At 35.7% G+C, this 12,899-nt stretch overlaps 1 protein-coding gene across 2 annotated transcripts; it reads right to left on the reverse strand.

Moving 5' to 3' along the window:
• Positions 1-75: 75 nt before the first annotated feature.
• Positions 76-12,532, reverse strand: NUP42 (nucleoporin 42). Of its 2 annotated transcripts, none has more exons than XM_064487508.1 (7): positions 12,321-12,532; positions 9,911-10,135; positions 8,391-8,485; positions 5,256-5,332; positions 4,408-4,494; positions 2,316-2,400; positions 76-692 (listed from the first exon to the last, which is right to left on the reverse strand). In XM_064487508.1, the coding sequence occupies exons 1-7, from the start codon at positions 12,404-12,406 to the stop codon at positions 115-117; spliced, it is 1,233 nt and encodes a 410-aa protein (XP_064343578.1). In that variant the 5' UTR covers positions 12,407-12,532; the 3' UTR covers positions 76-114. The 2 variants fall into 2 exon arrangements, with proteins under 2 accessions (XP_064343578.1, XP_010985486.1); XM_010987184.3 differs by having other exon boundaries at positions 9,911-10,139.
• Between the last annotated feature and the right edge of the window lie 367 nt (positions 12,533-12,899).

Raw genomic sequence — 12,899 nt, forward strand, 5'->3', positions numbered from 1 at the left:
CTTGTATATATACACATATATACGTATGTGTGTATATGTATGTATTTGTTCTTTCATATGAACCACTCGAAGCAATTTTAAAAGCTGTTCTTGTCTGTATTTAACAGTGCCCTTTTAAATATTTAGAAGTTCCACAGGTGGTGGCTTTAATGGAATTTTTCCCAGAGTAAATTTCTTGGATTGAAATTGTTCCAGTTCTTCTGCTGTTAGTTGATCCTTGGGTGTGAATAATACATTATCTGTTGTGGTGCTACCATTTGAGACTGGGAGGGAGGTGGATATGCTGCTATTTCCAAAAGTGTCACCGGATGACTTGGAAAAAGCAGTAAGAGAATGTGAGCCTGGACTACCAAAACCAGCCACAGAACTGCCACTTCCAAAGGCTGGGGCCACTGGAGCTCCAGTAGGGCCTGCTGCCATGGAAGCTGGAAGTCCTGAAAATCCAGATGATCCAAAACCAGAAGCTGCAGGGCTTTTAAATGAAAATGAAGCAGCAGACGTGATTTCGGGTTTACCACGCCCAAAAGTTGGAGCAGAAGTTGTGATGGCAGAACTGGCAGAGGGTGCGGCTCCAAATGCCGGAGCACTCCCGAACACAGAAGGGCTTCCAGCAAGGGCAGTGGCAAATCCAGAGCTTGGTTTAAAACTAAAATTCTGAGCATTATCACTGCTATTATTATTCATTGGAAAACCTATAAAAACCAGAGAAAGAAAAAAAGAATCTATTAATGTCAGAAACTGGAGCCATATTACTATCTCCTTCCCTCTTTTTGTCTTATTTCTGCCATGTTTTGATGATGAGAAACTTGTTGGAAGGAAGAAGAGAAGACAAAAGTGAAAACAAGAAGCTACAACCACTAACTCCTGCTGTCCTACCTTTCTGCTACACTGATCTCATTTGCGCTGTAATTTACCTTTACTCAAGGAGGTAGCTCTTGAGAAACCCCAGGTATTAGGGAGTGAATCTTCACTTCCAGCTTGTCCCCCCATCTTACTGGAGCTGTCACTGAAGAACAATACTATGCTATTATACACAGGGACAAGAAAGTCCTTAAAGGTGCTGGTACCATAGTTATGTATTCCTATGAAACTCTTGAAAAACTATTCCTAAAATATACTTCTAAAGCCTGAGCCACAGGGTCTTTCTAAGAACATGCCCATTCTAGCCCTCATTTCACAAATGCTCAAAGAGCCAAATTCTTTTTTTTTTTTCTTTTGTTGCTGTTGTTGTTTTGTTTTGTTTTTGGCCCTTCAGTCACCTTTTCTAAATTTCAAAAACCAGAATTTTATAACTGACATAAACATTTCCATTGCATCAAAAACAACAAAATACCTAGAAATAAATTTAACCAAGGAGGTTACCTACACTCTGAAAAGTGTAAAACATTGATGAAGGAAATTGAAGATGATACAAAGAATTGGAAAGATATCTTGTGCTCTTGGATTAGAAGAATCAACATTATCAAAATGGTTGTACTACACAAAGCAATCTGCAGATCTAATGCAACCCCTGTCAAAATACTCATGACATTTTTCACAGAGCTAGAACAAACAATTCCAAAATACTTATGGAACCATAAAAGACCCTGAATTGCCAAAGAAATATTTTGTAGTCTTTTTTTCCTCTTTCTTCTTTTTGTTCTTTTTTCTTATGATTTGATGACTAGAGAAGTTCCTGTAATATTTGTTGTAAAGCTGGTTTGGTGGTGCTGAATTCTTTTAGCTTTTGTTTATCTGTGAAACTTTTGGTTTCTCCATCAAATCTGAATGAGAGCCTTGCTGGATAGATTATTCTTGGCTGTAAGTTTTTCCCTTTCATCTCTTTAAATATATCTCGCCACTCCCTTCTGTCCTGTAGAGTTTCTGCTGAAAAACCAGCTGATAGCCTTATGAGAGTTCCCTTGTATGTTATTTGTTGCTTTTCTCTTGCTAATTTTAATATTTTCTCCTTATCCTTAATTTTTGTCAGGCTGATTACTATGTGCCTTGGTGTGTTCCTCTCTGGGTTGATCCTGTGTGGAACTCTGTGCTTCCTGGACTTGGGTCACTGTTTCCTTTCCCAAGTTAAGGAAGTTTTCGGTTATTATCTCTTCACAAATTTTCTCAAATTCCTTCTCTCTCTCTCTTCTCCTTCTGGGACCCCATAATGTGAATATTTGAAGAGCCAAATTCTTTGAAGCTCTATTATGGAAGATGGTATAATTTGTAAGGATGATTTAAAATAGCACTTAACAAGCCTTCAGGCTTTATGATGTGAAACCCATAAAATCTTATTTTTCTAAATCAGTAAAGTCTTGCATTACTTTATCATTTACCTGGTGACCCAAATGTCACTGCTTGCCTACTGCCAAATCCAAATGCAGGTGCTGTTTGATTTACTCCATCCTTTACATCAGAGAGCTATTAAAAAAAAAAGTAGGCAAATGAATAATTCTCAAGTACCTTTTGTATACACTTTATAGCCAAAATCAATTTTTAAAATGTGCACTGAAAAATGTGAAGTTAACTGTTTAAAATAGAAAAATGCTCAAAAATGAATATGCATAGAAAAAAAAGGACAAACCTCAATGAGTTGAGTGATTGACTCATAAACTATGAGTAATTTTAATTTTATTTATGCTTTTTAAACATGTTCTACATTTCTTCAATGATCATATGCAAAGAAAAATACTTTTAAATAACACATTTTAGTGTCTACAGGTTGATCTGCATTTACCAAGAAACCTAGATATTAGGTAAGGGACCTTTAAAGGCTACCCAGTCTACTTACAGTAACGCCTAAACTGAAGTTGATTCACAATTACATTATTGAAAGCATACTACTAAAATCTATTAAACATTTCTTATTTATTCCCTGAAAATGTTTTATGCTCTTACTATCTCCTGCTCTAGAAATGTCTTTCATCTCTGCTTACTGAAATCTTGATTTCCTTTCAAGGAACTTTTCCCTTTCTCCTGACCACCAAGAAACCTTTCCTAATCAACCCAAGCAGATATGATTTCTCTCATTTGGAAGCCTCAATCACATTTTTAAAAAAATCAATTTTACTGAGGTATAGTTTACATTCAATAAAATGCATCTATTAAAAAAAACTATCTATCTATATTTCAATGAGTTTCGACAAACTTATACCCACCATAATCAAGATTTAGAATATTTCCATCACTCATAAAAGTTCCCTTATGTCCCTTTCCAGTCAACCCTCTCCCAAACCCTGGCCACAGAAAACCACTCATCTACTTTATATTAACTATATATGAGGTTTGTCTTTTCTAGAATTTCATATAAATGGAATCATATAGTATGTATTCTTTTTTTTTTTTTAATCTAGCTTCTCTCCCTCAGTTTAGTATTCATTAACAGGTATGTGGATAAACAAATTACATAAAATCTATATAATGGATTAAAAGTATAAAGAATGAACTACTCAGCATAAAGAACAAAATACTGATACATGCTAAGCCAGTTGTAGGTGGGCTGTCCAAGATCCTCACCTACAGAGGGGTCCCTAGGAAACTAGCAAAGAACATGGAGCTTCCAACTTTGAAGGAAGCTCTGAAGTTCTTTCCACTAAATTATCCCTTCTACGTCAGCTCTCAGCAATGGTGATGTGGACCACTTCTCATCTAAGGACAGAATACTTCCAAGAAGTCCTACTAAATTCAAATGGCATTACAACAACTGAAAGATGGGAGAAATTAGCTTGCACAACAGTCTAGTTACTTACAAGCACATATTTAAGAAAGGAATAGGGTGTTAGGACTTTCATGAAGTCACTAAGTTTAGGCAGCTACTACTCTCATAACCTTTTTTCAGAAAGTAGAAAGAAAAACCACCTAGGAAACTGGAAATATTAAATTCTAAATGTAAATATCTTAGAGTAATGTTCTTAAGAACTTTTTATGGGGTAGAAAGATCAACTTTATTGACAGAGATAATGAATATGCTACAGTAGAAGCATGTATTATTGGATATCTCCTAAAGGCATTTCTGTATAAGGCAAGGAGCATATGGTAAGTGTCCTTTAGTCACAAAAGTAAGCATTAGTCTAAATGTGCATTCATATCATTTTTTTGAGGGAATTTCTTTCTAAATGCTGATAACCTGGAACACTTGAATTTACGTATTATTTTCTAATTTTCAAAACTAGTACCACCAAAGGTTAAAATTTCATCCTAGAAATAGTTTTAGAAAAGCATAATTATCTGCGCTTTTCTGACTGAGGAAGAGAGAGAAAGCAATTCCAGAACCTTGACTCTAAATGATAATATAGTTCTTGAGAATGTGTGCATTATAATTCTTGACAGAGAATTTTAGCTTTGCTTTCCAAATCCAAAATGAAAATTCTCAGCAAAAAGCAATAAATAAGACACCTCCCTGTAGAAAATTCTCCAGTACTTACTCACCAAAGCTATTTTAGTTGATGTATTTAGACTTTTCAGTTCATTTACCCTGTTCCTCCATTGATTTATTAACTGTTGGATGGAATTTAGCTGAAGAGAGAAAACAGAAAAATAATGAGTCATTACCGAGTATTTTTAAGTTACTTTCTCCAACAACAACTTCATGTCTTTACGTCCAAAGTCACAAGTTTTGTAAAACATTTTTATGGACCATAACTTGTAAAATTTGCATTGACCTACCCCTACTTGCCAAAGATATTCCAGCTGTGGTCCCCTCACCCTGTTCTCCAACTCCTTGTATCATCTAATTAAGATCACAAGTACCTGGCAGCATAAAGTTAGTTATATTTGGATAGGAGATGAACATGTGTACTAGTTGAAATGCCTGACACTGACTGTAGACAATAGAAAATACAGTTTATGTCATTTCCTTTAGGCACCAAACTTATACAAGCCCAGCTTTTTAATTTTTTTGATATTTGATATGTGAGAATGTTAATCTGTATAACAGACTGCATCTTATTTAACTTTGTTTTTCTAGCATTCATCATGGTGTCTGCACCTAAGATATGCTTCATAAATGTTTGTCAAATGATGAAAGGGTTTGATTTCTGGGACTGATTGCTGGATAATTGGTAATAAAAATAATGACATTCCTAGTTACTACAGTCAAAGTATACTATTTAGATAACCAACCAAATTTCAAAGAAACTAATTTAGAAAATAAAATAGCCCTGTTCTGAAAAAAATTATGGACCTCGACCATTTTGCCAACATACAAGAAAGCTACTGCAGAAAAGATAATAATTAATGACTAATCTGTTAGATAGATGAATAGGAAAGAAACTTACATAACTCTGTAAGTTATTGCTGGTTAAGAAGTTATGGTACTCAAGTCTCAACTCCTCTGGTGAAATGTCTGTAAAACCTGAAGTGAGGAATCAATTGGAATCTTTAAAAACCAAAACTTTTGATAGTAGAGTAAAACGAGAGGTGCTAGATAGGAAAATATGCTAATGGTGATCATTAGAAAAATTTCAAAGCCTACACTCTATTCAATAAAGTATAAAATTAGAATAAAATACAGTTGGTTAGTTAATCTTGAAGGAGGAAAATTTTCTAATGATAAATGGCATGGAAGGAATAAAGAAAATAAAAAGAAGGAGTTGACTACATATAGTTTCAAACTTCTAAAAAAAGATATTCTGTATGTCAGAAACTAAAATAAACAAAAACTGAAAAGCAAATAGCCTGGCTGCCTTTCTGGACTTATGTCATATCACTCTTTCTCTCGTTTATTCTCCTCCAGCAATGCAGGCCTCACTAGTCCTCAAACATGCCAACCCTGTTATCCCCAGGGCCTTTGCACTAGCTACTGTATTGCCAGGAATATTTTCCCCCAAATCTTCTCTTCATTCAGGACTCAGCTCCTATTCTGCTTCCTCAGAATGGATAATCACTCCAGGTAAAGAAACACTGCCTGTGTGGTTTCTCCTCCTTTCAGCTGTTACTCATCTGAACCACGAAGACAGAAAATGATTTGAGTGACTATTTCCTCAGTTCTCTCAAGGGTGGTGCAAAAGCAGAATCATTTAAGCAGGAAAGGATAAGTTAACTCATTATAAGGGATGCCTATGGACAGTGATTCTCCAACTTTTTGGTCTCAGGATCCATTCACATTCTTAAAAATTATTAAGGATCCCAGAGCTTTTGCTTACATGGGTTACATATATTGGTATTTACCATATTTGAAATGATAACTGAAAATGTAGAAAGTACTAATTCACTTAAAAATAAGAAATCAATTATATATCAACATAAATGAGAAAACTATTTTCCAAAACAAAAAATAAAAATGGAGAGATATGAGGGGGGAGAGTATTGCTCAAGTGGTAGAGCCCATGCTTAGCATGCACGAGGTCCTAGGTTCAAACCCCCAGTATCTCCATTAAAAAATACTACTAATAATAAAATAATTAAATAAATAAACCTAATTAGCTTGCCCCCCACTAAAAAAAAACCTAAAAAAAAAACAACTTAGTGATATGAGCGGTATTGTTTTATGTTTGTAAACCTCTTTAATGTTCAGCTTAATAGAAGACTGCTGGATTATTGTATCTCCTTCTGCTATTCAATCTGCTTCAATCTGTTGCAATACATTGCCTGGTTGAAGTGTATGTAGAAAATCTTATCTCACACAGATGTGTAGCTGGGAAAGGATGACTTTTATGCCCTTTTCAGATAATTGTGGATATTCTTCTTTGATACTATACCAAAACCGGACAGGTGGTAGTTTCTTAAAGGTTAGTTATAATGTGAAGTCAAATCACATTAATAACTTTGTATACTTTTACATTAAATGCAGTGGTTTATCTTGTACTTAGAATGGATTTTTCAACTATTCATAATTTTGTAATATCATACATTGGTTATCTGGAAAACACTGGTTCACTGAGTTATCCAGAACCTCTAAATGCTGGCATATGTCATCTTACAATATCAAAAAATGCATATTTGTTAATGTTACTTTATGTATCCTTCTCATTTTGTCACATAGAATATTTAAAAGGTGTGTACTTAAAGATCAAAATTTAATAAAATTAGTAATTTTTAAATTTTTACCTCCTTATCAGAAACATTTTTAAGTGAAAATGGCATTAGGAAATTTTTTTATAGACTACGGTCTGCTAGTACAGTTTGTTGTCTCTGCCTCATCACTGCTTTTGCATCAACAGTGCAAATGTCAACACAGTAAAAATGGCAATTAATGTCTTAGTATTATTGTGAAAATACTTCTGAACTCCTACAGCCCCTAAAAGGATCTCAGGGATAGGGTTGCCAGATTTAGCAAATACTACTAATGTACGCCCAGTTAAACCCGAATTTCCAACATACAACAAATACTTTTTAGTATAAGTATGTCCCAAATGCTACATGGAATATTCATATATTAAAAATATTACTCATTGTTTATCTGAAATTTAACTGAGTGTCCCATATTTTATCTGGCAATCCTGCTTAGGAATCTACATTCCAAATTGAGAATCATTGCTTTAGGATGTAAGGCATTAGGTTCAATTCTGAATTGATGAAAAAAAAAAGGCTTAATAATTAGTTTCTTTAGAAAAAATCACTATCTAAAATTATCTTATTTATTTCTATTACTTATTGCCTCTCTCCCAAGAACATAAGCTTCTTAAGGGAGGGATCGTCTGTCTTACTCATCACTATTTCCTAAGCACTTTAAATAGGGTCTGGAACAAAAGAAATTCAGTAAGTATTTGTTGAATGATTAAGAGAATAAACAACTAAGGAGTGGTGGACACAAATGCTCACAGATAATGAGCAGGTAGAGCTGAGACAGATAGATATTCCAGAGTTCTCAGGGACTGAAAGGGCTCTCATCTTCTAGGTTCCTGTTGTTCTCTTAACAGGGTCCAGGACCAGCCAGAATGGGCTTAGAAAACTGTGGTGATCTAGCTTTCAGCCCAAAAAGGGCTATGGATAAAAGAAAATGGGAAGGAAAGGGGTATTCTAAAGAAATGCTATCTCCATAGCCCAGCTAAGGCTCCTTACCTTCAAATATTATCTTTAGGACACTTCTCAACAAGTTTTATAAAAAAATAACTAACATTAGAAAAAAAGATAGGGAAGAAAGAGAACAGAATCAGGCAGCTAAGGGATTCTGAAGTTCTATCTACAGGGAACCAAGAAAGCAGAGCCTATTCTTGCACTTCAGTATTGAAAATGTGTGTGTGTGTGGGGGGGGGGGGTTGATTTTACTATTTTCTCAAGGGATCTATATATCTTAAAAGAATTGTATCTTCCAACCTTAATCTCTGAATTATGAAGTTCTGCTTTAAACAATGTCCAAAATCTCCTACTGTAGCTAAGTTTGTGGTTAATTTCTTTATTTGACATAGTCTTGGTTTTAGAAAATAACAATTGTAAAACATACTTAAAAACACACACAATTTCTCAATTACCTGAAATATTAGGTTTCTTCTTCACTGGTGAATAAGCAGAAAACATCCACTGTCCTGATGATTCCCAAACCTCCATATCTTTTACAATTCCTTCCCTGAATTAAAAAAAAAAAAGGTATAAGATCTTTTTTTTTCTTGTAAAAATTTGTAATTTACAATGATTGAAATTTTAAATTGTAGTAAATATATAATTTTAGATTTTTCCATTTTACTTTCTGAAGAATGTTCTTTAGAGCAGAAGCTTATAGAAATGAGCTACATTTCATGATTATAAATATTACGATATCAAAGAAATTAATAATTTTGGTTTTCTAGTACAAGGGAATGTTAACCAATACATTTTTTTTCATTTAGTAAAAAAATTTTTTTTTTTAAAATGAAGGTCCTGGGGATTGAACCCAGGACCTCATGCATGCCAAATATGTACTCTATGACTGAGCTATACCCACGCTCCACCAACACCTTTATTAAGTGAGAACTATCATAGCATACATATCTTGAACTAAAATACAGGAAAACACACAACACGAATTTTAATCTTTCTTTGTTCATTATCATAAAAGCAGTAAGTAATAAAGAATCACAAAATATTTAAAGATATTTTGTCTAATTCTCACATTTTGCAAAAAGGGAAACAAATCCATGTCCATATAGTTGATTTGTTGGCAAAGTCATGGATAGATTCAGCTCTAAATTAAATATATCCTCCCATTCTAGAATGGTAAAATTAATAAAATAAGAATAATAATTGATAATAAGATCATAATAATAAAATTTAGGATTTTTACAACAATCTTGAATATAGGAAGGAGGGTTTTGTTTATTTTTAAATTTATTTATTTATTTTAACCAATTGTATATGGTACATGGCTCAAAATATTTACAACTAGTTCTAATCTGGTTATGGGCTATAAAAGACTAATAAGTATATTTAAGTTCTGTCCTAGGAGCTGGGAGCTGAGGAATAGTTACAGACAGCCAGGCACAGTTTTGGCACCAGTCATAAATTCTACCACGAATGTTCTCAATAAATTATAAGAAATCTACTCCACAATAATGAAGAAAATCAAATGAAATCAGTTTGCATGAGGCAATTGAAGTAAAAGTTTAAGAAAGAAAAAGAAAAGATGCTGTAAGTGAACTCCAAGATCACAAGTTACCTTAAATCACCTCATACTTTGTTAAGAACTCATAATTTGCATCAAATTTGAGCAGGGCTGCCCTATAAAGATATTCACAATATGGTGTTATCAATAGAAAAATGGGATAAGCATAATTAGCCCTAAGAGGGCACTGTATTGATATAGAAAGATGACATTTTTAAGTGAAATAAAGTCTATTAATTACATGCAAAATAGTGGTCATCTCTGATCATGGATGCTTTGTCTTCTTTTTACTTATTCTGATTTTTTAAATAATTAAAATAATAATAATATTACTTCTTTTTTAAAGAAAATATTGTAGGTACTGTTGAAAAAATAAGCAAATAGGTAGTAATTTTTCTGAAGGTTTTCACTTACAGAAGTTTCTTTTCATCTTTCTGCTCATCAGAGCTAGGTGAAGCAAATGGGTTCTGAGACAATCCAAACCCCCTGTTCCTGCTAGTTGAAGCTCCAGAATCAAAAGAACCAAAAGATGGCTTTTCTTGATCTCTGCTGCCCCTCCATGGTGCAGATTTGGAGAAACTGGATGGCTGGATAACACTGGAATATCTCTGGCTGGTGTTATTCCATCCACGTCTGTTACTACCTGAAGGAAACAAAATAAATTATTTTACTACCAACTCCCTTTTTAAATCTTGAAAATTTTCATTTTTTTATCTTATTATTTCCAGACATTATGCAAGATTCAACAAGCACTACAATTCCACTCATTATAAGTTACAAAACTCTTCATTTTCAATTCATATAGTTAAGTGTATTATCAACAAATCACAGAATGGTCTAACTTAACAAGACTGAGAGAACTGTAAATACATAGAAAAATGACATATTACAAAATTTAGCTGACATTAACTTATTAAGTAAACAACTGTTTGATATTGAAGTGGATAGATGACATGTATCCTCCTCAGTCATGAGTTCCTTCAGAATAAAAATCTGTATCTTTATCGTTCTCTGCTTCCCAACTGGGCCATATATAGTAGTAAAATCTGAAAAGTGTACAATGTATTAAGGCGTTTGTTGAATATTAAAGATTAGTTTCTACCCTCTGTTCTTGAATAGATGCTTAAATCTATTTGACTCAGTCTTCCCTCTAAGAAAACAATATCTACTTACCTGCCTTTTATAAGATTATAGAGGTAATTTACATGTGAACAAAGTGCGTTGAGTTCCTCTATTATGAGCTGATTTCTAGGATTTTATAACCATCAAAATGAGCCAACGGGATTCTCTTCTATCTCTATATTAAAAAAAATCTTATCACTTCAGCTATCTTATTTACTCGTCACTTCTTAGTTGGGACTGAGATAATGGACCTTGTTTCTGACTGAATTAGGAGATATGCCATCGAATATGCATATTAAAAAATGGAGTGATAGGAGATATATTCCTCTATAAAAAATTCATCTCCCAATTCTAAAACTACTTAACAAAACCAAAGAGAAATGGGAGAAGACTGCTAGACCAGATTCTTCAAGTCAGAGTTAATGATATTTTATTTTTCTAGCAAAATCCTTTGCAGGGATGATACAACTGAAGAAATTAATTCCATCCTTCCTATATAGAGTTCAGCCTTCATACGTATTAATTCCTTAAGCATTCATTTGTTTCTGGGTGCTAAATACACTGTTCACTTGATGAGTTTTATTTACACTTTTAAAATTCTTCAATCTATCCATCCAACATTTATTTTCTAATGACTACATTAGAGTGAGTCTCCACAGAATGTCAGCTATTACGTATTGTTGCTCCTGGAAATACACTCACATTTATCAGATCCTGAGTCCTAACTTTGGGTTTCGAATATTTCACAAGACCAATTCTGAATGATGCAAGAAAACTATCTTCCAGAAGAGGGATCAGACATGAAATCACAATGCAACACAAGGTTTAAGGGTCAGATGAATAGCCCTAAGGAGGAAAGTGAGGGGAGACGTGGTCAGTATCTTGTGATACCTTTAAGGACTAAGTTCCAATCCTAAGAGAACCTAACTATTAATCTCACTTCTAAAACCTTGCACTTACAGTTTCATGTCAGACCCCTCCTCTCCTCAAAGACAGTCTTTTTTACACCATCCACAATTGGTTTAGTGAAAGAGTCCAAAAGCCTCGACAATGACTTAGACCCAGGGAGCAGGTCAACGTAGCCTTCCACCCCCTTTCCCTTATAGCCCAGAGTTCTTAATTGGGCATCTCACTCTCCTGATCTTACCCAAATTTTTTAAGTATTTGCATTTATCTGAGGTATGGCTCTGTAGCTTTTATTAGATTTTCAAAGGAGTTCATGACTTCCCCAAAGAGTCCTGATTCTGAGCCCAGTTGACTCTCTCCCCAGAAAAGTTTAGAAAAAATTCTATTCAAAGGGTAAGGGGAAAAAAACAAGTACCCAGACGGGTAGTAAACAAGAGAGGGATTTCGGTTGATCTACGCTAATTCTCCGAACCAATGTCACCCAAGGACAAGGTAGTTTTGATAGGTAATTCCGACTTAAAAAGTCACTGTTTTGAATTAGTACCCAGGACCAAGCCCCTGTCCTCACCCGCTCAACAAAATCCGACCGAGAGCCCAATACACGGATTACAAACGTCGGAGGGCGGAGCGGGGCGGGGCGAGGGGATGACGCGGGCATGTCCGCATCACCTGACTTGTGCGGCGGGGCGCGGTACCCAGCGGCGGGCCCCACCAGAGACGCCCGTTTCTCGCTGGCCGGTCCCGACGCAGGCCTTCCCCAGTTCCGCTAGTGTCGAAGGATTCAGGATAACGTCACCTGAGGGCTGCTGCTGCTGCTGCCGTCCTCCGCCCGCACCCCCGGCGCGGGGATGTTCGTTCCAGCACCGGTCTCCAAAGCGGCATCGGCCTTGAAGGAAGAACTGACAAATGGTCATTGCGACGACGTCGCGGACGGAGCGGTCTTCATTCGGCACCCTGAGCAAGCGGAGAGCCCAAAGCGAGCGTAGATCACGGATCCGCTACTGTGACGTCATCTTCTCGCGCCTGGGAAACGTCCTTTCTCTCTTGTCCCGCCTCCAGTGCGATGCGAGGCGTGGGGTTTACCCAATAGGATTTGAAGAGAGCGGAGCCGTCCCTTACGCGCTGAGCGTGGCCTGGGAAGGCGGGATGCTTGAACGGTTACGTGGAGGAAGTGGCTCCTTGAACCGTTGTGCAGGTCCTCGGACTTCAAGGAAGGCTTGAGGTCCAAAACGAGAGGAAAGCTGGTCAGCCAAACCCACAACTTCAGCGAGGTCCTGAGAGGAAGATTAGCTGTGGTTTGAGGGACCTAGTTGTACTTTTTATTTGTAACTTCTGAGAGTGAAAATCTGCCCAGCCACTGCTCAGGATGGATTAA

This window comes from Camelus dromedarius, chromosome 7 (assembly GCF_036321535.1).
Source record: "Camelus dromedarius isolate mCamDro1 chromosome 7, mCamDro1.pat, whole genome shotgun sequence".
Taxonomy (NCBI): domain Eukaryota; kingdom Metazoa; phylum Chordata; class Mammalia; order Artiodactyla; family Camelidae; genus Camelus; species Camelus dromedarius.

What these genes read in the sequence shown, in the direction of transcription:
- NUP42 (XM_010987184.3), bottom strand. Translation starts at nt 12,438, where the DNA reads ATGACCATTTGTCAGTTCTTCCTTCAAGGCCGATGCCGCTTTGGAGAC. An exon ending in AAAGATGAAAAGAAACTTCT is followed by an intron (nt 8,486 to 9,910) that starts GTAAGTGAAAAC and finishes TTTTTAATTCAG; the next exon opens with GGAAGGAATTGTAAAAGATA. An exon ending in AGTGACATTTGGGTCACCAG is followed by an intron (nt 693 to 2,315) that starts GTAAATGATAAA and finishes TGGTTTTTATAG; the next exon opens with GTTTTCCAATGAATAATAAT.